This window comes from Hippoglossus stenolepis, chromosome 3 (genome assembly GCF_022539355.2).
Source record: "Hippoglossus stenolepis isolate QCI-W04-F060 chromosome 3, HSTE1.2, whole genome shotgun sequence".
NCBI classification, from domain to species: domain Eukaryota; kingdom Metazoa; phylum Chordata; class Actinopteri; order Pleuronectiformes; family Pleuronectidae; genus Hippoglossus; species Hippoglossus stenolepis.
Window position 1 is genome coordinate 8,069,264 of NC_061485.1, and position 25,828 is coordinate 8,095,091.

At 40.2% G+C, this 25,828-nt stretch overlaps 1 protein-coding gene across 1 annotated transcript; it reads left to right on the top strand.

Moving 5' to 3' along the window:
• Window positions 1–3,671: 3,671 nt before the first annotated feature.
• Window positions 3,672–25,409, top strand: ngfb (nerve growth factor b (beta polypeptide)). The gene is made up of 3 exons (XM_035151866.2): window positions 3,672–3,823; window positions 20,791–20,940; window positions 23,508–25,409. Exon 3 carries the CDS (start codon window positions 23,519–23,521, stop codon window positions 24,119–24,121), a length of 603 nt encoding a protein of 200 aa, XP_035007757.1. The 5' UTR covers window positions 3,672–3,823; window positions 20,791–20,940; window positions 23,508–23,518; the 3' UTR covers window positions 24,122–25,409.
• The last annotated feature ends 419 nt before the right edge of the window (window positions 25,410–25,828 follow it).

The following is a 25,828-nucleotide window of genomic DNA, read 5'->3' on the forward strand; positions in this document are numbered from 1 at the left end:
TTGTTGCTGCACTTGAGTGACAAGATAACAATACAAAGCAGTAAAAGGTTAGCAAATAGACTGTGGATTTTAGGAACATCCCTCCACACTTACATAAATAGTTCAAGCTGATTATTACCAGTTGAACATTTAATCGACTCTTTGTTAAAACTCTTCTTTGAATAATAAAAGATGACATCCCTAACATTATCTAGAATGTTCTTTGATGTTCACACCCAGGACAACAAAGTAAATAGAAAAAGATGGCATGAATAATGTGCCAGTTGTCTGGAGTCGCAACTTTTCAGAATCCAACATTGAACATTTTACCAATGACAATTCGATGTTGATTCATAAGCAAAAGGACAAAGTTTCCATATAATTAGCATATTTGAATACGACCTCATATCAAGTGTGCATCTTAAAATAATGTGCAACATAACCACTGTTGACCAGGAATGCTACAGCCGGCAGAGAAACATGACCTGCGCTGCATCTTGCTCTGCTATGTCTTTGTGGTAATCAAATCTGAATGTTTCATAGAATTAAGATTGAGCCCTTGCTTCCTGCTTGGTTCCACGAAGTCAGCTGTCTCTTCAAACGCCGGGTCTGAGTTGATGTGGCTGATGAAGGCCAGATGTGGATCGCCACACAGCGCACACATTTTCTTTTCTTCAGAAAAATTGAGAGTTACAGTGTCGCTCTGCAAAGACACACACAAACTGATCTGTGGTCCCTCGCCAAATACCGTTCATGTCACTGGGCGATCACGCTGAGTTAAGTGACATCTTGGTTTTCGTTTTGGAAGGGATGTGTTAGTTTAATGTGGCATGCATGTATTATTATTTCATATCTTTTCTTTTTATTTCTTTGGCAAGAAGTTGACTTTAACAAAAACATCTTTGTCAGTTTGGTTTTGCAGCCAGGGGGAAAAATATAGAAAATATAGCTCAAGTTGTCAAAAGAATGTTTTCTCACTGTGATGTTAGACTACATTCAACTTTACAAAGCTTTAAATAAGAGAATGATCATTTCAAATGTAAAAATGTCCTCAATGGAACTACTGAAAAACATTTACTGGACCCTCTCAATAAGAGTGTACTTGTAGTATTTGCATGATCAACCTGCATCCCATTATATAGGAGCAGACCTGGATTCTCCAATTACCATGATTAAAAGATGAGTAATGTTCAGTACGTCCCATCCTGACCTTCAGACAACAGTGCAATTACTGAAATAAACTGTAAACACATAGTTTCCCATAGCCAAGGACTGGCAGCTGGCAAATGCCAAATCATTAAAAACCATTTTGTGCACACTTGAACGAGGAGACATTTCCCAAATTACATCTGTGACATGTCACATATTTTCTGGACTTTTAACCTTCATTCAACGGGGCACAATTAAGTGTGGAAGAGGAAGACATGCAGCAAAGAGGCAGACCTGAACCTGCGGCTGCTGCAGGAGGACTCGAGCCTCCATGCACGAGCACCCGCCCAGAACCACTTTTACTTTCGGCCATGCCTCCTTCTCTGTTACGTTTATTCCAGGCAATGTATAAAGATGTCCAAAGTCTGTGATAAACAGCAGAGGAGTCTGGTCTGGCCTTAGTGACTAAATGGGCTCTGGCAAATGGGTTTTACAGGATATCAGTGGGAGGCCAGCTTTTCAAATCCCCAAAGCCCCGAAGCAGGAAGAAACCACTGATGCAACTTGTCTTTCCCGGGTGTCTGGTTATTCAGATTGTAACTGTAACGTTCATCATCGAGAAATTGGATCTAATCAATTATGTAGGACAGAAAAGCGACGGAGAAATTCCCACTTAAAAATATAAAAAGAAACTAGAGACGGCAGCTTTTCAAAACACAACCATGACCAGTCTTAAAAATACCAGCTGTGCCATGAAGACTTCAGAGCAATAATCAAAGCCAGGGTGTAATACACATATAATACGATAAGCAGATTTTGCTTCCACATGTTCATATTAGGATCCAGATGTTGGAGGTTGGTAGTGACATAAATATGGACACAGTGAAGCCCTTATTCAAAAGAAAAAGAAAAAACCTCAACCATTAACTAATTTACGAGGAGAGGGCAAGAAAATAAAATAAAAACTAAAACACAGACTATCAAGTGACCTTGAGTTAAACTTGTTGTGAGGGTGAGAGCCACACGTGTAATTTCTCCACACCTGGATTAGTTTATGCTGTCGCACTTTTAAGCTGAAAATCTTTTCTTGAAACATTAGGACTATTCACTCCACCGCACTCGCTGTGTAACTCGATCCTGGTGTCGACAATTACATCGGGTTTGAAAAAAGTTAAAACTATTTCACACGTTTGGCATCTGGAAGAATTCTCACACCTGCAACACCTCTGAGGAGAAATGCAAATTGTTGAATGAATGAATGAATAAAATTCTGGATGCAAGATGTTTTGCATCTCTATAGGATCATAAATTGCAAAGTCGCAGAAAATAATCTGCCTTTTGGGGTTTTTCCATCCTCTGAGAATAGCTACATAAACTAACGCTTCCATAGATGGATAATGATGTAGATTTGAAATGTTTAACTCATTTCAATTCAAAGCGTGTTTGAACTAGACAGAAAATAAAGCTTTGGTTCGCAACAGCTGTATGAAGAAGAAAAAGATTTATACTTAAAAAATTACTTTGCAATCCCAAACTTTATTCATACGGAGAGAATTTTCTTCCAAAGAAGTTTAGAGTTAGTATGAATGGAAATAAATGTAGTGTATTAAGTGTATTAAGGATTTATTCACACTCCAAGCAGTAGAAAACGAGACTAGCGTATAACTAATACTATAGGCACTCCAGTGCTTTGAGCTAAATGCTAAAGCCAGCATGCTAACATGCTCACAATGATAATGCTAACAGGCTAATGACATTTTCCAATTAGCAGTAAATATAGCATTTATTTTGCAGATCTGTAGTTGTTTTATAATTATTCAGAAGAATGACCTGAAGATGCCGCTAGATGAAGCAGTGAATTACTACAATTCATCCTGAGGGGAACATGAATGTCTACAGGTATCAAATAACACTACAATCAGTCCAACAGCTACTGAGGCTTCTCATCCAAAACAACAAACATGAACCTCATGGTGGTGCTAGAGGACAAGTCGGGGATCACAGAAGTCAGTATAGGACTAATCTTCTGGGAGCAATGAATGTGTGAGCAAAACTCTGTAGATTTTTTAAATATGTCCCAGGTTTAGTGAAAGCACTCTGGGTACCAATGAAATCCAGATTTCATGGAAAATTCATCCGATGGTTCTTTCACGATCTTTCAGGAGAAACAGTCAACTTTGAGGAATCATCAATATCTGTAGAAAATCGCATGGAGCCACAACACAACTATGGCTTAATATAGTAGAAACAGAAGATAACTGCACTGGATTGAGTTTGACAGAAAATTTAAATTGAAACTCATTTTTTTCTGGTCTGTTTATTGTGACAGTTGTTATAACGGACTATTATAATAGCAGTAGTTCTTATTTCTGTGATAGAAGTTTCTCTGAACTAACGTATTCAATGATACAATCAGGTAAATGATCTACCCTCACTGGTGGAGAGACAGGCACTAGGACCTGCAGCGCTCCACAGTCAGTCAGAGCCTGCAGCCTGTTGGAGGCTCCTCACTTACTTTCAGAACAATTTTCAAACAAGTGTAAGACTCACAAAGGACTGTTTGAGGGTAATTTGCAAGGAAGTTTCTTCTTCCCCTCCCTGGCATCTTGTGGAGTTGGACACACACTGGAATATATTTCAGTAATCTTCACCAGGAGTCTCACATCAGTGGAGAGAAGAGAGAGCTTCTGCAGAGGTAGAATATTTAACCTTCACATGTACACTGCATGGATCACCACACTAAATTACACGGACTACTGAATAAAATGCAAAGCATCTTATTGGATCGGCATGATTTGAATTACAACTAAACAAATGCACAGACAAATTTGCATGTTTCTTTCCTTTTTGAATAATGAATAGTTTTACATGTGCAGTGATCCCAGTTAAATACTGTAAAATATCTTTAACAGTTTAAGAAAATCTTAACTTTCACGTGCAGCACTTTTTTACATTTCCTCTCTCGGTGTGTTGTGATATTTACCTGCCGAGTATCGTTTAATAAAAACTGTGATGTATTAAAGTGCTTGTGAGGGCTTAGGGTTGAAGCTCAGCCTCAACTGGGAGCTGATCATCTCCTCCATCCTCTCAGAAACTGCTGAAGCTTAGCCTCGGGCTCATCAGGTTACAATGGCACCGATCAGACCTGCACTCCTCGTCTCCCGAGGGCTAGGTACCGCTCTCACAATGTTCCAGCAGAGTAGTTTCTTGTATTTGTATGGTATGTTGGGTTGGAAACAAGAAGCTAGCTGCAGGGTAGATTTCTCAAATTATGTGCGCCACGGAGTTGAAACAAATTATTGCATTCTTGACATAATAGCAGGTGATTATACTGGAGAAGACTTGCTATGCTGTTTTGATAGAGGTACTAAGTAGACCTTGAAATATGCATAGGATTTATTTTGGATACTTTCTTGTTCGCTCTCTTGTTTGGTGACTTTAAACACTCTGGAAATTGGCTGGAGTACAGTGTTCCAAGTATTTACCGACAGAGTGGGTCTGCATTTCTACTACACGTCAAATACGAGAACAGAGCAGCTACTTTTCTCATAAAACCATATGGTTTTGTTCAGCTGTCGTGAGAGTAAACCACAAAATCAAGAGGTTTCTCTGAACCTAGACAGTAAAGTCAGTTGTCAGTTTTCAATGACAATGAAGTGATGAAGTCAGGGCGGTGAAGTCAGAGGGGGGTGGGCTGTAGGTAGGATGTTGGCCTCTGTGGTTAATTAAGGCACTTTTGATTCGTAAAGAACAGGAAATAACAAAAGCACAACTTTTCGAAAAAAATCTCTCTGATGGTATCTGCGGTTGGTCCAAAGTTGTTCTGTTCAGCTTCATGAATGGCAGCTTCGTTTAGCTCTCCGCAGCGAGGGGGTGGAGTCCGTCATCCAGTCTTTGAACCAGTGGCCGACACTAAGCGCCGCCCTCCAAGGGGAACTTGCGGCCCTGTTTTGTGACATGGGACATTGAGCACACAGTGTGTTTGGCAGCTGTGTGGTTAAACGCGACACTGGCTTGGCAAATAAACAGTGGACGCTACACGACTCCTACTGCATTCAAACCGAGGACAAGGAAAAATGCAGATGATGAAGCTTACCATCCTCTACAGGCTGCAAAAAAAAAAAATTCTGTCAATATCTTCATCTTAATGGACAAATGGTACAACAGTGGGTCGTCCACATAGTCTCTTGAGCACCGTAAACTCATTTGATGGTGATATAGTTTCAATCGCTCATTCTGAAACTATAAACTTCAACTTCAGGAAGCTAAGTTTTGTGAGACACCCCCGTGAGAAACATATCTTTAATATAAGATATACTACATAATTTTGTGTATGTGCCTCAAAGCATGTCTCCATATGTGCTTGACTACAGGTTGCTGATGACTTAAACATGGAGTAATTCAGTCTGAATGTCTGAACCTCCCTAGCTTAAGGTGCTAATTAAAGTGGGGGATCTACAGAAGGTGTTTTCCTGTGGCTTGTCCTGGTCTGGCCCATATTTCTGAATCGGAATCTTCTGCAATATATCATTATTTTCATTTTAAGTTTATTATTATTACAAGTCCTCAGACTGCTTGTTCAAAAGCAGTTCAAAGCTATTTATTTTACGACATCACCGCATTTAACAAGCTGACACCAAGGAATGTTTATGACAGAAAATTAATCTGCAAAAGATGCTAAAGTCTTTTCATTTGTGAGAAAACAATCATCTGATCGATCACCTAATTAATCAACTCAAATCTTTTAGCAATAACCCAAACATCGCTCTCCTTGATCCAGTCATAGTCGAACAGCTGCCTGGCAAAAATACATAATTTATAACAATTCTGAACTATTCCTAAAAATCAAAAACACTTTAGTCGGCCTGTATGTTGCCAAAACTCGTATAGATCTGAGAGAAAAGTTTAAAAAGCAACGGAGCAAGTGTCCAATGGAAATACTGCACGAATACCATTGGTCCTTCAACCTAAAACTAAACTACACTCCAATTTTGCAGATCTGTTATCATTTGAATATTTTTTCATTTTTGTGAGAAGGTGTGTTGCAGTGGCAGATGGTGAAAACGTGGACTTGAGCTTTCTTCTTGTGCTCTCTCAGTTTCCATCTCTTCTGGTATGCAGTCAGTAAAGCTTTTCTGCACACCAGCTGTAATTCCTCATTTCTGGACAATCTGTTCCACAGGTGGATGAGGACGGTCTGGCAGTCCAGGCTCAGACCCGTCATACAGGTTACAGATGCTCTTTGGTCCATCTGGGTCGAACCAGGGGTCAAAGCTTATGTATACCTAGAATCAAACATGTTCAGGCAAAAGAAACATCCATCTACAGTGGACAGTCACTGATGCTTTTATCCCAAAGTAGCTAAAAATTCAGATTCGAGGATGAAATGTCCATTGTATCAAGGCGTTGCGATAGACGTACACATGTATTATGAGGTCCAGTTCTACCGAGCAATGTTTCAAAGCAATCTATTCACAAAAAAAGTCAGCTCTAGAGTTTAATCAAGCAAAACATTTGCATTTGTTGTTGTTTTAATGGATAGTTAGTGACACCAGGACAGACTTTGACACCAGGACAGACTTTGTCAAGTGTCAGGTGGACATATTTCCATCATCGTCCCTGCTGCTTACACAGTCAACCAACCTCATCAAGACAGCAACAGATATTCAGTGTCCAACATTCAAAATTAGAGCCCCACCGATATATCGCTGAGCTCATCAACAATATTGGCCTGGCATATATGTTGTTTTATAGAGGATAATGCAGAAAAACATGTGGGGGGTAATTTAGAAAAGGTGTTATCACAGTTTTCCAGCAGAGCGCAGTCCGACTCCAGTGTTTACACTACACTTACTGCAGCACAGCAGGGTTTCTACGGCAAGAAACAAGTTCAATCCAAGACTTCAGAGACCTTTTGGATACCACCTGAAATGAATTTAAGATCAAACTTCTGATGGAAATACAAACCAAAAGTGAGAACTTGTTCCAAGTAAACACATTTATGATCGTTAGATTCCACCGCCTTGATCTCCACTGTCCTAAGTTTCAAAGACTTTCGATTGACAGCACAATGTAAAAATAAACCTGAAGTCACATCAGCAAACTACTGATCGATTGATCGTTTGGAAGCAAACAGGGTGTTTTATAACTTAAGGGAATTCAGGGACATAAGATCTACTTTTCCTCCTCTTGTCAATGCTGCACATTTTAAGGAATGTAGTTCGATTCGGTTTAAATTTTGACAGCAAAGCCTCGTGGAAATTCAGGTTAGTTCCAGTCCCTGTGGTTCTAGACCTGTGATGGTTCCTTTACATTTCATGACTTTTATTAGAACCCTCCCCCTGCTGGATTCCTGGTGCATCAAAACTATGGTAATTTATGGTTTCAGCTTCCTCTCAAAGGACAAAGACAGCAAATCAGAAAACATTAAGGCTTCCATGGGATGTGAGGTAAAGCTTGTGTTTAATAACAGTAATTCCTGGACTACAGAGGTGCCAATAAATAATGAAAAATACAAACAGTTTTTTTCCTGACAGCTTTATAGAGAGCAGATGAGGAGTGAAGAGTACATTGGGATACGTAGCTATGAGAGGAATGAGTGAAGGAATTCACAGACTACTGTCTGCCTTGTCTCACATCCAGAACTGCTGGTCAGTCGATATAAATCTGAAACTATATGCTAGTGGTGAAATGATTTATCAATCTAAATTGATCCATTAAATTCATAGATCAATGATCCAATACAATCATTGCAAGATAAAAACAACGATCCACATCAGCACCTGAATTTAATCAGTGAAACTGTTTTGTGACAGCAAATATGTTGTTGTCCAAAGGAGTCGACATATCGTGATGAAACATGTGCACAGACTTCTTACTGCCTCACTGCTTACAGATTTATTATGTACTCTTCTGATGTGATAACGCATATTTGGATAATTGCTTTTCTCCTGTCCCCCTAATAAGCAGGACTGTAATTACCAACAATTACTCCAGTTTGCGTTATTTCTTCCCTTTGCTGGCATTAAACCTGATTAAACCTTCATATATAATTGCATTAGCATCTATGCTTCCATGCAGACATGTTCCATCATCTCATGCAGCCTCAGGCACAGAGCGAGAAACATAGTACTCACTTACAAAACATGTAAAGAAAAACATACCACTGTTAAACCTACTGTTGTGCAACAGCGGACGATGTTATCCCTGACTTTGTTTCTGCTGTGTCACTTTTGACATGAATGCAGTTGAAGTTTCATATTTATAGTAAATAAGAGTATATCAAGGTGGCTAAAAGCAGTGTAACAGTGAAGATGTGTGGGGCCGAGCAGCAGAGATACAACAGGCCTGTGGCTGAGAGAGAGCTGCCTCACTCAAGTGAAGTGTCCCTGCAAGCAGGAGCACCTCACTGCTCTGGAAACGAGTTACAATACGGCCACACACATGCAGAGTGAGCGGTGTCTCACTCACCCAGCACGCCAGCTACACCTTTACCCTGTAGCCCCACAATCCCCAAGTACTGTCTGTTCTTTCACACATTCAGGTCAACAGGGACACCGTTTAAATGACTGATCTTTAAGCTACGTTCACTTTTTCATTCCAATAAGTTTTTCAATCTATTCTTGGTACTAATGATAATTGTTTTCCGACTAATTGTAGTAGGCAAACTGGTCAGTCAAAGGACAAAATTTAAAAATGATGGTAGAAAAACATCTCACTGCAAATAATATGGTGAGAAAGACAAAACGTCAAGTGAACATGAAATTATTCCTCTTCATATGAACACAAATACGAAAAGCCCATATTATCATTGGAAGTGGTCACTCAAATTGGCGGGAGAGAGCAAACGTCAAACACAGGACCACCGCTTGTGTGATGTCTCTTTATTTATCCTCCATAGCAGCAGGGGACCTTATTTGAACACAGCGTGAGCATAAAGTGGGAGACGAAAGCAATGGCTGCAGGAGAAGAGACACAAAGACGTGGAGGAGCTTTGATTGACCATAATGGATGCAGATATGACAAGACTAAAATAAACAATCAAGATGTCACAGCAAAGGTTGAAACAAAAGCCAGAAAGGAAAATTGAATCACGTTTACCCCAAGGTGTCAAAACCACACTGATACTTGAGACCAACGTCATACCGCCTCAAAATATGAGTATTTTCTTCTGTAAACATTCGCTATGAGCCATTGTGGCCCCTCCGCATCCTGGTTTTCATTTGGGGAAAATGAAAACAATTGTTTTCGAGACATTTCAGTGACACACAGAAGAAACGTCACCGCAAACAAAACAAGCCGCAATTCAATTTAATGCAAAAAAAACAAAAAACACATGGACTTCTAAAAAGGTTGAATACCAGGATATATTTTTGACAATATCTTCAGAATAGCTGCTAAACCAAGATGTAATCTGAGAGTGTGTGAACTCGTGCTCCACAGTAATACTGCTGATAGACACAAACAGCAATAACCACAGCCACAGGAGTAAATACACAGAACAGTTTGACTGTGTCTGGATGTTTTTCAGAAGAATTCCTCAAATGTGAACGATGTGTCTGCAGGACACATGTGATTGTTATTAGTAGGATTTAGGAGTAATAGACTTAACACCAGTCAAGTGTGGACCCTGGGGAATATGAACGTCTGGCCAAACAACTTCCTTCAGCGAATGGAGAAATCAAAGCAGCTCCTCCGTCCAAGTGTTGAAAACCATATCTGATCTGGAAATCTGTCCGTAATCCTGAAGACCAGGAAAAAAAATCTGATTACAATCGTTATCAGCCTGAGAACATGAAACAGCTCTGGGTCAATGAGGCTGATTTTTTAAAGCCATACTCATTACGCCTTGTGGTTTTAATATTTCCTTTAGGGAGTCCTACAGTTATTGCAAGTGTAAAAAGGTCGGCTAAGTCCACAGCGAAAAAATACTACACCTGAAGTACCTGAAAAACGTCATTTGCATTTCTGAGTTTTATCCTTAACAATTCTTTCTTAATAATAATATTACATAAGACATGTAAAAGAAGTGAAATGTCCTACTCCAGCCTTGTTAGCCAGAGTGTTTGGCCTCTATCGTTTGCTTCATACCAACCTTCAATATATCCAATTGTTACGCTAGGACCAATGCTACTGTTACCATGGCTACACTGGTGTTTACAGCTGATCAGGAAGCCTCTGGATAAAGCCGGGAATACACTGTGCAACTTTAGATAGGTTATTGAATATCAGCTCACACTGTTAAAGTAAATCGTCTGTGATGGGAAAGCCAAAGCTCCCGATTTATGTGCTCACCGCTCACACTCTGCAGTCGGGCGCTGACATTTCTTTCTGGTTTGCCAGTTGTGACGAGAGGAGAGAACGAACAAGTGGGTATAGTGTTGCCTCAGATCGACCAGTCATACGGTGTGCCACATGATACGCCGTGTCCTTGTTTCATGTGTCCAACTGTGTCTTGCCATTTCACGCAGGCTTGGTGAGACCATAATAATAATAATGCTGAGTAGTTCCATGGTTAGGCTTCAGCTATATAGGAGCCTGGAGATGGATGACTGATCGCTCCTTGCCATGCATACCTTACAACAAAGCTATAATTCATTCAAACGGAGAAATCGGGTCAAAATCAGGCTCAAATCACACAGTGTAGGCCCAACTTTAAGGCCATGACTTTTCAAACGGTCAGTTGTCTGGACAGGGAGCGTGTGTGGTATGAGACAAACAAGGAATCTTTTGAACCTTATCGCACATAAACCTCGTGGAATCCAAAGTTTAAATTGTGAACCTACAAATGGCCACTTTCAGGTCTGAACTGAGCCAAAGTTCGTTCTGAAGTAGACTTGATGATAAATGACTGTACAGTTCATCTCAGGCGATCAAGGTCTGTTAAGATTTGATCAAACAGCACAAACCAAACTTCCGCTGCATTGTTGAGCGTGTGCCACTGGGTGATGAAAACCAAGAACAACACACACACACACTCTCTCACCCCCTCGAGTCATTCTTGTGAGAGTTTATTTAACTAATTTTAAATACTGGAGCAGAGTCTGTTGTGTTTTGTTTCACTGTGTATAGAGACTGGGGTCAGCTGCGTTTCCTCAGCGCACTGAGACCTAACACAACCATCAGTGAGTAATGAAACTGTCCTTGTTAAATCTGCCATTTACCGTCCTCCTGTGGTCGTTTCTGTCCCAGTCTGTGATTATATTTCACGCTGTTGGGTTTTTTTGCAATGTAAAGAAAGATATTTTACACATTCTTTCTGAATCTGTTTTCACTTCTCTTTGACATCATGAGGTTTGTTGGATTTTGGTTTGTCTGCGAAGAACTGAGTTCTCTAAATACCTCTACCAATGGTTATATTCTCGCAGCTTATGGTGATTGTGTGTAAGTTGGTGTGGCTTGATTGAATTTCAGGGGACTGTTGGGCCTTGGCGGAGGTATTAGTGCTACTGAGTGTCCATCTAGGTCTAATCTTTAAAAGTCATTTGCTGGCTGGCCCTCTCTGATACACCCTTTGCTTTGACTCCATTCAGTCTGGGTTTGGACCTGATGTGGTCTCCAGGTCTGAGTGAGATGCAGACTCTCACACATCTGCCTTAAATCACAACCAACTGCCAGCAGAGGCCCTGTTTTTCTTAACCAAAGTCCATTTTGTGATTGAAACGATTTCCCACATAGTTGTCTGATAAAAAAAATAAAAATTGCCCCAACTAGATGCAACAGGACAACAATGTCGGGGAATGTGGGCAATTATGAGCTTCAATTGAACGTCATTATCCTTCTCAACCTGTATCCTCGTTGCCAAAGGACAAATTAAGACATTTCACTCTCCTGCAACTCAAGGACAAGCTGAGGCAGGAATCAAATTTGCGAGCTTTAAATGTAACTTTGAACGCGTTGCATATGTGTCACTGAACACTGTAATGTTCTGTGTTTGCATTTGTGTTGAAGCCAGCCATCCAAATAGCACGTGTAAGCATGTCTGTGGTTGTAACTGCAGTAGAAATGTGTATTGTGTTGCATGTAGAGTCTCTAATGTTCAGCAAATTCAATCCAGGCCTTTAAGACATTTTACATACAATACAAGTTATTGCCTTTTCACTATCATTGTGTTGAATGATAGACAGGACAGTACTCACAATTATTCACATGGCTTTTATATCTTTTTAACTTTTGGGTTTTCATTTTGTGGTCAGTTATTTTTACTGAAAAAAAAACATTAACACGCCGGAAAAGAAAATCCAAACTCATTGTCCAAAAACAACGACAAAAATCATCTTAATGTGAAGTGAGAGAATGTTTTTACAGGAAATTTCCAAAGAATTCATCAGAGAAAAATATTTTACTTTCTCTCAGGATTTCTTTGGTCAAGATGACGAACAAAGGCACGACTATCCATCATTCACATAAAACCCATTGTAGTATTTTACTGTCTTTAGCCCACTGCCAGCACTCACCTGCTGCTGTAGTTGCTGTGCTGTGTGTTGATGTGTGGGTGGGTTCAGGCCTTTTGTCCAACAGACTCCAATTTGAAGTGTCTGCATTCTGCCAGAACATAATTTGTGTCCAAGGGGAGGATCAATGAGAGGGCAAGAGCTGAACTATAATTCACCTTCTTCTGCTATAGACCACAGTCAGGAAGCAAATATATTAATCAGGAACAGGCCCCTTTGTGTGTTTTGGGACGTTCCTCGGTTTTGTAATAAATCGGAGAATAAAGCTGCATAAGCTGTGCAACTCTCTGGTTCCATTACGTGTCTCTTTTGCATGCCTCACAGTGCTTTCCCCCCATTTCACCTCCTTCCGTGTACTAATTTACGTCACTCGTAAAAAAGTAGCCTCAGGAGGAAATATAGTAGTTTCATAGCCACTTGATAGAAAATACTATTCAAGTCAGAAGATGTTGAGGCACCGTCCTTCCTGTGATTTCCTGCTTCTCTGTGTAACTCGTGTGAAAACACCACATCAGAGCTGCATGCAAATTCTAATCCGTTAATTATGATGTGAATGGCACAAGAGACAGGACACGCTGTACAATTGCAGCTGAGGCTGAAATCCTTTACCAGTAATTTTATAGTGACGGTCTTGCAATTTAATAATATTTATTAATTTTCATGTTGAAGGTTTTTGAAGACAAACAAATATACATTTAAATGTCTGATCAGTGATGGCTGCCATCATCAGTAAAAAAAAAAGCATTTCCACACTTTGGTCTGCAGCCTGAACCTTTCTGCAAAGGTGTACTTTTTCAAGCAGAATATTGCTATAACTTACTTTGTACTCCAACTATTTCAATACAACTTATTTTATGTAATAGGAATTAAGTAAAAGGCGGCATTTATAGACATGTTTGTGAGTTAGAGTCTTCTATTTTGATCAAATTCTGACACATAAAATCTAATATAATAGTTGACTCAAACTTATGGATCAGGTTTCTGTTCATTGCTGGTTGCTATTAGTATTTTTAAATGAACTTTCAAAGTTTGAATATTTGCTATAGCACCATCACCTGTAAGTAACAATCCATTAATTCATTGCATGTTTCTTAAAGTCCAGACTACAAGATTTTGTAAAAGTTTAATAAAGAAAAAGGAGAACTAGTTTCTATCATCGTAAAAGTAAAGATAATCATATTCATGAACTTTACACAGTAGATTCCCAGGTTTTTACTGTGACTACACTGTCATTCCAGGAACTTTTGAGTTCGAGGACTCAAACTCAGCACAAAGCTACACTTCAACCAGGCCGACAGGTTTGCATGAATGACCACGGCAACATAATGAGCAGCATGTCATTCAAAGCCCAGTGGTGGCTTTCAGATAAAGTCACCTGCACCTCCCTCGCTCTTTGAATGAGAGCCAGCCTCAGTGGATCAGGTTACCGGAGGGACTGTGTGACTTTTACCATATGAATGCAGCCCCTGCCAGAGGGAGGTGGATCGTTCCCTGGGCCGCAGACTGGATTGTGTGCCACACCGGGCTGCATGTCACTCTACCCAGACGGGTTCATTAAACGCCTCCATTAGGCCTAATGAGTTGTAGGTCAGTGGCTGTGGGTGGCCTCTCCTTTCAGAACCAGCAGACCACATAACTTACTGGTTTGCTGAGTCAGTAAATTCACCCAAACAGGAAAGGAACTGTTTTGTTTCTCTTCAGTGCATCTAAATCCGCTGCAGGGTCATAGTTCAGTCAGTCAGATCACATATTGACTGTGTAAATATATACACTGATTATGTAGACTTCATTAACCTCCACAAGCAAACAACAGAGATAAGACTGTGACAACAACACCTCCACACGGTTCCTCAGGGGGAACTCCGAGCCTAAAGGTGGATGCTGGGGTTGAAGTGAAGCCTCATTAAATTGTATATGAGCAACAGCAGTGGTGTTATAGCAGATTTAGATGTTTGTGTAATTTCCCATAGAATATCCCAGGGGGAGGACCTCTAACTGATCTTTCACACAAAAAGAGCGCAAAAACAGTGAGGTTGTGAGCTATATTCAGCTGATTAGTAATTGTGTTGTTGCTTTGCAGGTATTTTTACAGTACATAGACTAAGCTCTACTCATGTCTGTTGCTGTATTATTACACTAGCAGAAACAAGACATTGCCTGGTAGAGAATACAAGTATTTGAATGATAATAAATAACAAATTGTAACACTAACACACGTTAAAAGATATTTGTAACCCAACAAAACTGCAGCAGCGAGTTCAGGAGTAAATCCAAACTTCCAATCAGCATCTTCGGCTTTCTGCACTTTTCAGCATGTATGAGAAATGTCAAGGGCAGCAAGTCAGGTCGAGTATATGGTCATAATGTCTAACACCAAACCTGACGATTTTCAGAATAATGCCATAAAAGCCAAAGAAAACCAGTGAATCTTCCCATTTGAGATTATTTAAACTGAAAACTTGGAATTACTGCTAGTCAACTGGGAAATAAATGTTTTGCCAGTCAACTATAGATGAAATGATTGAACAATAATGTCAGCTCTGCGTTGTGTACGTATGTTGAAGCAAGTATAGTCACAAGTACAACACCAGCTATAGCACACAAGCTTTGCCACATTTCACACACAAAACAGATGTAGGTTCTGATCTCATTCGGGCCGACAAGCATAGACCAAGCTCAGCGAGGAACTTCAGCTCCCAAAACCTCATTACACACAAACATCAATTATTATGTGAAGTCTACGATGGGGAAATACGACCAGCGCTTATATATAGGATCCATTACCATACAGAACTCCTCATCAAAGCATTATGCAGCTACTGTAAAGGAATACAGTGCCTCAAAGACGGAAATCTGTAACAGACCATTTTGGGGTTAAATATGTCGCAGCCAGGGCAGCACATGTTCCTAATAACAATCAATGGCGGCATAATGCACATTTCACTGGACATTTACATGGAACATAAACACAATTAATGTTATTATAGTGTGCACTTGTGTGTTTGTGCTGCAGAGGAACAAACTGATGGAAAACAGCAGGCTGAGACACATGTTACTGCAATCACAGAAAATATAAAAAATATGAACTGTGCATTGTTCTCCCTTCGGACACAATGTAGCTGAAGATAAATGAACAACTTCTTGATATAAAATCTCCCCTTTGCATATTCTACCATTACTGACAATAACTCCTCAATTCATTTGTCATTGCTGCTCCCTTCATCTCTATCAGACATTTTCTTATGTACAAATACTTTAGGCATTGACACACTTTTCCATTATTTAACAAACTTCTAAATCAATGTTGTAAATATTGTTATTTTGCAGATGTGTTCAGTTACATGTGACATCTATATCACTTCCTGAGAGAGGGATCCTCACATGTGACTCTCTCTGAGGTCTCTACGTGTTTTCCCCCTGTTGATAGTGTTAATTTCGTAGTTTTTCTTCACTCTTGTTGTGGGTTAAGAACAGAGAAAGTCGCACCTTGTTAAACCCTATGAGACAAATTGTGATTTGTGAATATGAGCTGTACAAATTAAATGTGATTGATTGATTGAAATAAGCAACAATTTTAAGCTTCAGGCTTGACACTAAACACAAGAGCAGAAACATGAGGAGTTCATTAGAGTAATTATGATGAGGAGAAATATGCAGGTTACACCTAAAGTAGCTAAATATAAAGTGTGTTGAGATAATATGAAGGATTCCCCAGCAAGTAATCATATGTCTGACACACGGCCATTTCTTTTTACACCCATAGAACAACAACCAGCTGTGCACACCTGGTTTACAACAGCACAACAAGGAAGTCAACAACAGACAACAACACTGTAAATTCAGCTCAGCCACCAAAAGACAAGAATAACCAGCTGTCAAACACGTCAACAGACACACAATCTTTCTCATGAGCGTTAGCAAACATTAGCAGCTACTTAGCTTGAGGTGAGAAGTTGTCCTCAGTGATGGAGAAGGTCCCAAAGCTCAGCTCATACCAAACAACGACCCAACATGGCGTCAAACACACGCAGAGACAGTGGCTAACTCCAAACTTCAGGTGAACTAGCTTGAACATGTTAGCAGCTGTGTTTTCTGTTAGCTGAAGCAAAGTGAAGATTGAGGGTGACGGTTTAAATAACTCACCCCAGTGGAATAGGGTGCGTTTGATATGTTGGTCAGGTGTGTGTGGAGCTGCTGAACCTGTGTAAAATCAGATATGAACGTTTTTTTCCCTTCAAGTGAGAATCTTGAATGTTTTAGCGATGCTTTGCGTTTTTTTTTAAGTCCATTAGGTTTTTTAAATTTCCACTTAAACTCAAACTGTGGAAGTAAATCGATCTGTGGTTGTGATTTTTTTTTATGTTTACAATCGATTTAGTTGAGATCAATGAGGGAAAGTAACTAAGTACTCAAGTAATTTACTTTTTGGCACCTTGACTTGTGTATTTTAGATTTTATTTACTACTTAGAAACTCTTCATTACATCTAATAGGGAAATAATTTCCTGCAGATTTTTTTATTAAAAACAAATGGTATTTGTAATCGTATAAATTATACTGCTGAGAACTAATGATTCACAACCTTTTGGGCTTGTGACGTCTTACATAAAAAACAGCAGGGCGTCATTGTCCTGCTTCATATGTCGGGGGGGTCATATGTCATATATCGGGGACTTTTCCCCTGTAAACCTCCCAGATGGTTTCATTTAGATATAAGGCTCAGCACATTTCACAGCAGAAATCAGAAGAAGATCCCAAAACCTGAATATGGTCGTGTGTCACTAAGAAATGTGTTTTTCCTTCCTCCTTTGGTTTTTAATCCTCATCTTCCTATACAATGATGCCTCAGCATGAACAATGTAATGTTAATGATGTCAAACAGAATCAGAAATCAGTCATTTTACTGCGGAAAGTATATTTTTCCCTGAAAGTTTATATTATATTATATTATCTCTGCTATGAAGTATATAAATCTTTGTTGATCCCCCATTATTAACTGTCAAATCATTAAAAAGAAGCTTGAGCCAAATCAATCCATCAATCAATTAAACTTTATTTACATAGCACCCTTCAAACAAATAAAATGCAATTTAAAGCGCTTTACAAGTGACAAAACATTGGAGGTTAAAAATGAATTTAAGAAGAGTCAAACATTCAGATTAGAGACGGAAAGTTAAAAAGATATATAAAAAACAACCAGTAAAATAAAAAGGTACTGCATACAATAAATTACACTAAGATAGTAAAAGGTTGATGAAGTTAGATATAGTCAAATAAACAATAATAAACAGATCCACAGTATAAACAAGAAACCTAAAACAATTACAATAGGCTACATACCGTCATTCATGAATAATAATCAGTAAGTTACATTACCACACAATCACAAATATATCACTTTTTGCTTCTCATATTCTGTCCCGATGGGAGAACATGACCCCAGCACTGCTCGAGGGTCATGTGTTGTGTTTTTTTAACACAGTTTTGGGAGATGTTCCACAGGAATCTTGTTCATCCTGATTCAACAGCATCTCCTGAAGTGTTACCATTGGCACATTGAGCTGTAAACATCCTGCTCAACATCCTTCCAACCGTGTTTTATTGGGCAAGGCCTGAACTGTTAAGGTCTTCTTTTTCCAACGGAAGCTTAAGTTACATCTAAACTGACCTGGCACGGTGACAGCACATTATCCAGCTTGATAATTGCCCACACAGGGGCCGCTGGTGTGCCAAGAAATACCATCTCCTTCACTGGGGCACCACCGCCACCATCATCTGACCGAGCAGCACATATTTCCACTCTCCAGTCGCCAGGTGGACGTGTGCTGCTGCCGCCCATCTGCTTCAAGGCTCGATGAGTGGTGCGACGCGAGATGCCCCAGTGCACACTAATGTTGTACAGCGCGGTTGTGTGCATATTTGTGGCCCACCTAGCATGAATGAATGTTGCCATTCTCCTCTCACCGCAGGACGAGACTGCTGACTGCATGGTTCTTAACCACGGAGTAGCTGCTGCTGCTGCTGCCGCTTTCCAAAGATCTAATTTTCACAGTAACCGAGACATTTGTTTTCTATTAACGGGAATGTTTTTTTCGGGATATACAGGAATAACGTCCATGTTGTACAGCATCAAAATAATAGGACAGAGAAAATTTGTAGGTTTTTGATTTAAAGCGCAGATATTCAGTCATTGCTTGATGAGCATTAAAATTGCTCAGCTGCCAGTCGTCTAAAGTTACCGGATTTTGAATCATAAGGAAACTAATTGATTCAGACTAATATGATTTGGCTTTATTTTTCTATTTCTATTTTCTATTTGGCTCTTGGTCGTGATTTACTCGAAATCTCATGTATATCGTCAGCTCAGTACAACGGAAAGTCACATTAAGCATCACACTTCCAGTCAATGTTAACATTTAAATCAAACTCTAATAGAACCATACAATCTTTCCTTTTTTCGTACTCGACCAGCCTCATATGAAATGTGCAATAGTTGCACGTTACCAAACTAAGCTAAACAATCTCAACTCAAGGTTTACTTAAATCACAAATCCACGTGTGTTGTGAATTCTTTGAACTTTTGTTCCTGGCCTGTGGCGTTTAAACTAATATCAAGGCAGAGACTAGAGCATATTACTCAATGTTCACTTACATGCTTTTCTCCCAGAGCTTTCAACCATTTCAGCTTCAGCTTAGTGGCGCTTTCAACCTGACAAATGAAGTTTGCTCGGTTGATGTGTGATCAGGAGACGTTTTAAATGGAGGAATTCATTAAAATATGAGATGTTTTTTAATGAAATCAAACTATTGATAGGTCAATTGATCCAATGTCAAATAAACTTTCATTCTTAAAATAAACAGTATTCTATTTACATGCAAATAATTGTCGAAGTATACACAGATCTGTATACATAGAGATTATCCAACAGGAAAACACAGCTGCAGTGGATTTTCTGTTCGCACAAAACTGTTTTTTTAATCTAATCATCAGCCATTTGGTAAATATTCAGCCTCTATGTCCAGCGGCTGATTTATTTTCTGTCTGCAGAGAAGAAGAACATGTTACAGATATGGACTTCGTGACGGACACGTGCTGAGGTGGAGGACAGTGGAGCTCACAGACAAAAAGTAGAACAAAGTCAAGGTGACTTGTACATTATACAGTCCATTCTGCAGGTGAAAGGTCACAGGTTTGAATCCTCCGTTTGCCAGAGACCACCGCTGTTGAGAAGCTATAAATCAAGAACACCTCCTGTGCCAGCGTAGATTCTTTACAGGAGTACACTGGTGTCATTTAGATTTACAGCCCATTACCTCTGTTTATGTGGAGCTTACATTCCTGTTAGTTTGCTGTACATTCCTGTAAGTGTGTCGAGTCCGATTGACTGTTCCTAACGTTCTCTGCTTTACCTGAATATAACTGTAAAGATATCTGAATTTCATTTACATTTGGCAGACGAGGTGTTTGTAGGTTTTATTTGGGATCTTTTTCAGCGTTTGGACACTTTACTCATGTGGGTTTCCGGTGACTGACACTGAGTAAGATGTAACCCAACACGTCGGCCGCTGACATGAACACACTTGAGCACATGTGACACAACAGTCGGACAAAATGACAAAACAAAATTAGAGGCTCCTGCTTTGCGGTGAATGACTGTCCAGCTCGAATAGAGGCTCGTGTCACAAAAACAAACGGTGGTCCCGCGTGGAATAATTGTTGTGATGGAAAATATTGTGTTAGCGTTGACCTGGTTTCCATTGGTCTATAAAAGATTTCTAAACTTTGAATGTCTTACTATATATATATCTGTCTTTTAAAGGTATCAGTGTGTTTAACCCTCTGTCAAACCTCACATGTAAAGGAATGCTGACAGAATTTACAACGTTATCATTAAACTATCCTGTCTGTTTCTTTTGCTTCAACAAATTTAAGTTTGTAAGTTAATTTTTTCAGGATTAAAATGATAATTTACGCATTTATTGCTCAAAATTAGCTTTTTACACACACACACATACATACATTTTACCACAAAAGATAATCTACATGATGCAGGTCTGCTTTTTTTTATTTGGGTATGTTCAGTATGTGAGGATCCGGTGAGCGGGAATAACACATTAACTTTCTCTTCCTGTATCAGCCTCACAAAGAATGTGTTTACAGTGGGTTTATGAGCCGGCCGAGACACTTTTCTCTGCTCGCCTCTCAACAGCGCTGCTTCCCGGAGACAGACGAGGGCAGAGGGTGCGCTGGATGGGGGCCACAGCCGGGCCTGATGGCAGGAGCCCAGAACGCAGCGAGCTCTAACCACGTCCTCTAGGGGGCTCCGAGGTGCTACAGTTCACGTGGAGACACTGAGAAGGTAAGAAGATGGATGGATGATGGTCTCTAAGGGAATAAAATGATTTGATGCTGGGTCACACCACAGATGTGTGTATACAGATGGATGACATATCTCCACTTCCATCCAGAAATGAAGCCAAAATATCCTGGATGCGAACTCTGCCATCATGCCACACTTTTGGCTTCACTTTTTGGGATCTTTCATGTCGTCCATATTCAGTCACACAAACACAACATTTAACAAGCGGCTCTCTACATGACACAAGCACAATAATAATAATACGCCTTAATAATAAGCAGCTTTATTACTTGTCAAAACATCAAAGAGGATTTCACAAAATCTATAGTTTGGCTTAAAAGAAGGAAATCGCTGCTGTAGGAAATCAAAGCTGCCTCGTTTCCCCATCTTTAATAAATCAAGTAGAAAAAACGAAGCCCAAAATACTCGAATGAAATCCTCATTAGTCACATATCTACCGTGAAAAAGGACTAAGATGTTGTTGTTGCTGAACCAAACTGATCCATGTCCTGTAGATTATAAATAAAAATGCCTCGGGTGGTATTTTTTAAGCATTACTGCATTTAATTGTTGTAACTCGATAAAAGAGTCCATGGGAAAATGAAATCCATCCTTTGTGTCACATCAGTGGTGTTGTTGCGTCTTGGAATCCTGACCCTTTAACTTCCTCTTGCAATAGACACGTTGCCACTGGGGAGAGACTGTGCTAATTTAAAAGTTTTGATTTCCTTTTCTTCCGCCTTCGTTTTCCTCTCTCTCCTGCTTCCTGCTGTAAAACAACCTTCCTGTGTGTCCCATGGCCATCGCGCAAATTGGCACGCAGCGTAAAAATAATAAGAGAGGCCGTACCCTCCTCTTTCTGTTTAGCAATAAAAATTAATGCAGTAATGTGTTGTCCAAATGTTGTACCACACATGGTAAGACCGAGCTAAGTGGTGAGGTGTGCAAAAAAAAAAAACCACCAGCTGAATTGGACAGAACTAAAAAGTATTTATTGGTGCAATCATGGCCGGTGTTATGTACTTTTGCAGAGGCGGTGGTTTTCTTTTGATTTGTTGTGCCAACACTGTGGATCCAGGAGCGCTCACCCTCACACCTCAGGCAAACATAGCATATAATAAACCAGCCTGACAGAGCCTGCCAGCAGCGCCATCACAGGTGTTAACACGCCTGCGACTCCTCTTGTGCTGTGTTAAATACAGTTCACACACTGTCAATTTATGCAAGCCAATAAAGCACAGAGAGTGTGATGAAAGGAAAATCTCTTCAAACTGATGAGATGATTTATTCCCCGTGGGTAATGTTTCCAGGAATCTTCTCTTCTATAAAACAGAAAGAATTCTGCTCTTTCTGGGAGAATGATTCTCTTTTTTTTTTTTTTCTGCTCAACTAGAGACAAACTCATGGATTAATTTCCCATGTCCGTCAACATTATCATATCAAAGTGAGAGCTTGTAGAGCCAAGATTAAATCATGGAAGTTTTGGAATTACGAGGAAAATGTTTCTCAAACTTGGATTTTCAAGGTTTAGTTTATTTATTTATTTATCAAAAAGAACATGAGAAATAAGTATTGGCTATATACTAAAAGCAATATGATAAAAACTAAAAGTTAAAGTTTATGTTGCGTGTACAGATTTCTGATTGTACTGTCACATCCGTGTAAAACAGAGAAGACACCATTTAGTGTGTGTGACACGTTGTCCTATATGATCTCATACTGAAGATCCTTAATAACACAACATTGTAGACAGCAGCACATAATACACACAGAAATGAATGGAATTCAATTCTTGATAAACGACTTCCAGTTTAAATACACAAATTCAAGTCGTCTCCATTCATTTGTGGACTACTTGTTTTAAAAGAGCTCTAAAGCTTAAAAGTTAAAACCCAGATGATCGGACCTTTAACCATCTCAAGCCTGAATCTAAAAATACTAATTTGGTATTTGGACCCTGTGCCGTCAGGATGCAGCCTTGATGAGGTGCAGCAGACAAAGTCATGTTACACCACAGATGTGCAGTACTTGAGACATCTCTTAAAGCTCCGACTTTAGTGTTAGGAAAAGTGTGCTGTCCTACTTTAAAGAAGAGCTGCTTCACACATTCAGTCATTATCCACACACTGAATTAAAGCTCTCAAACTGTCAGAGGAATGATATTCAATTATTTTTTAGATATTTGAGGCTATAATACCAGTGTTCCGATACTCTCCACTAATCCTGTACAGTTTTTGTACCTTGAAACTGCACCAGATTTATAGAAAATTAAAATGACACTAAGTAGAGCGTATACTTCAGTCAAGTCAACAACAACAAACCAACAAATAACAGGAGCACAGTGAAAACCTGTCCCTGTGATGGAGGTAAAATTGAATGAACGGAATTGGCAACTTTACAAATATGTTTTATCGAATAATCTAAAAAGGTATCTCAGTGTTTCCACGGCCCTCAAGTACCAAATAAATCAGTGATTACAGGTTTAAGGCAACGTGTGAGAAATACAATGTAAATATTCTTTATATCTATAATAACACTGTGTTTTGTGTGTCTGTTGACCCCCTCAGGTCGTGTGCCCATGAGGTCGTCCATGCTGGTCCTGTTCCTCTTCTTCAGTGCCCGGGCTGTGGCCTCCATCGGAGGGGACTCGTGTCCCACCACGACGGCACAGCAGCAGCATCCAGGTGACAACTCCATCCCCACGGTGGACCCCAAACTCTTCACCAAGCGCCACTACCTCTCACCCAGGGTGCACTTCAGCTCCCAGCCCCCCGATGCAGAGCCGGCAGCGTCACAGGGTCGGCCCGGCAGTAGGCCCCGCAGGCGAGCGGGGCAGCCTCAGCACCGCGGGGTGTACTCGGTGTGTGAGAGCATCAGCATCTGGGTGGGCAACAAAACCAAGGCCACGGACATCTCAGGTAACGAGGTGACGGTGCTGCCGGACGTCAACATCAACAATGTCAACAAGAAGCAGTACTTCTTCGAGACCATGTGCCACAGCTCTCGCCCCGGCAGCTCGGGCTGTTTGGGAATCGACGCAAGACACTGGAACTCCTACTGCACCAACTCACACACTTTCGTACGAGCGCTGACCACCTTTAAAAACCTGGTGGCGTGGAGGCTCATACGCATCGACGTGGCCTGCGTGTGCGTGCTCAGCCGCAAGTCGTGGCGGCAGTGAAGACTTGACCTGCACCTCACACACACACGTATACACTCACACCCTCAGTCAGACACATATGTACTCATGCTAACATGCAGACATTTGTGACTCTCTCTTATCACGAAAGACTTCTCACTCGGCACAAAGTAAATTATTGGTCAAAGTATCAGGACTGCATGTACATACACAAGACCTGGGTCAAACCGTATCCACAGTGGTTTGTAGCCGGGGATCCTGGGTAAGATCTAGCCCTCAGTTGTATTTCAGTGGGTGGGACGACATAGTCAACACATTGATAGATTTAGTTTTTTTTCTCTACATGAAAACCACTTTATCGCTCAAACACGGAATCCAACAGAATTATTCACCATGTATGGCTGCAGAGGGCGCTGTTGCCCGGTCAAAGTTACACAGTGTTGCTTTAAGCCTTGGTTATGGGGCCCTCTAGTGGCTAATAGATGATTTGAACAAGACAACCTTATTTGCAGTGTGAGTTGCAGCTTCAGGGGACAGTGTGTGGGGGGAGGCTTTTTAAAGTTTTAACACAACAACACGGTAATTATGGGATTTTTCTGCCACTAATCATGTTTTCCTTTAACACAACCCACTCCCTCTAAGCAGCTTACGGCAACCCACAACTATTTGAGATACAATTTGACCCAGGTCTGATATAAGTGAAACCTTTTGTTCAAATGTTGCTGTTGACATTGTTATTTATTAAACACTCACATACCTGCACTGTGTGCTTGATGAAGTTTATTGTATGAACACTAAAGCCTGTTGTTTCCCCCCGCGAGTCTTGACGTGAGAAGACATTTTGGCCTGGATGAAGAAAAGAAGAGAAAACCCATATGGCTTCAGTTTGCCGCCAGTAATTTGGTGTGTTGGCTTTGCTTTGTGTTTTTCCTGCTGCTCTTCATTCGACAGTAGATATGAAAATGCATAAACACAAAAAGGCATTGACCATGATTCATCAGTCTGACTCTTTTGGCTGATAATATCAGGGCCCGTCCTTTTCTTTGAATTGGCAGTGACATTTCCGTGTGGTGAGTGCTCTGCAGAGAGTACTCAAGGCAGACAGTGGCTGTACAAGTTGTCGGTCTTCAGGCACGTAGCCCATTTCTTTAGCATCACAGCTGACATTTCAGATGTCTGATGTCAGCTCTGTGAGCTTAGAGTAAAAACTTGAAACAGAGACAAAGAGCAGCTGCGGACATGATGTGTCGGAGAAATATCCCCACAGAGCCGTCTTACCTGTCACCTGTAAATATGAACTCTATGAATATTAATAAACACTTTGTTAGTTTACTGCTGCCTGTGTTTACCTCACGTCGCTGCACTGCCTGGAAAACAACAAAACACTGACCTCTAGAGGATAAATGATGGCACATGTCTAATATGTCCTCAAATAAAACTGATACCGATTAAAAAGGCTGCTGCTAATCGTGGTGGAGGGAGAATTCGATATACTTCACTTATGTAAAAGTACTAATGCCACATTGTTGATATGTACAAACATGCTCTGTTACAAGTAATTAAATTTTACTTAGATGTAACAAAAGTATATTCAGGAAAATGTACTTTCTACTACACCGTGTAGAAAAAGTGTCAGACCATTATATATTGAAGTCAGAATCATCTTAAACAGCAACTGTAAATTATTTTTATTATTGAATTAGCTGTTAATCATTTTCTCGATCCATTGATGTGGTTTGTTGAAAAAAA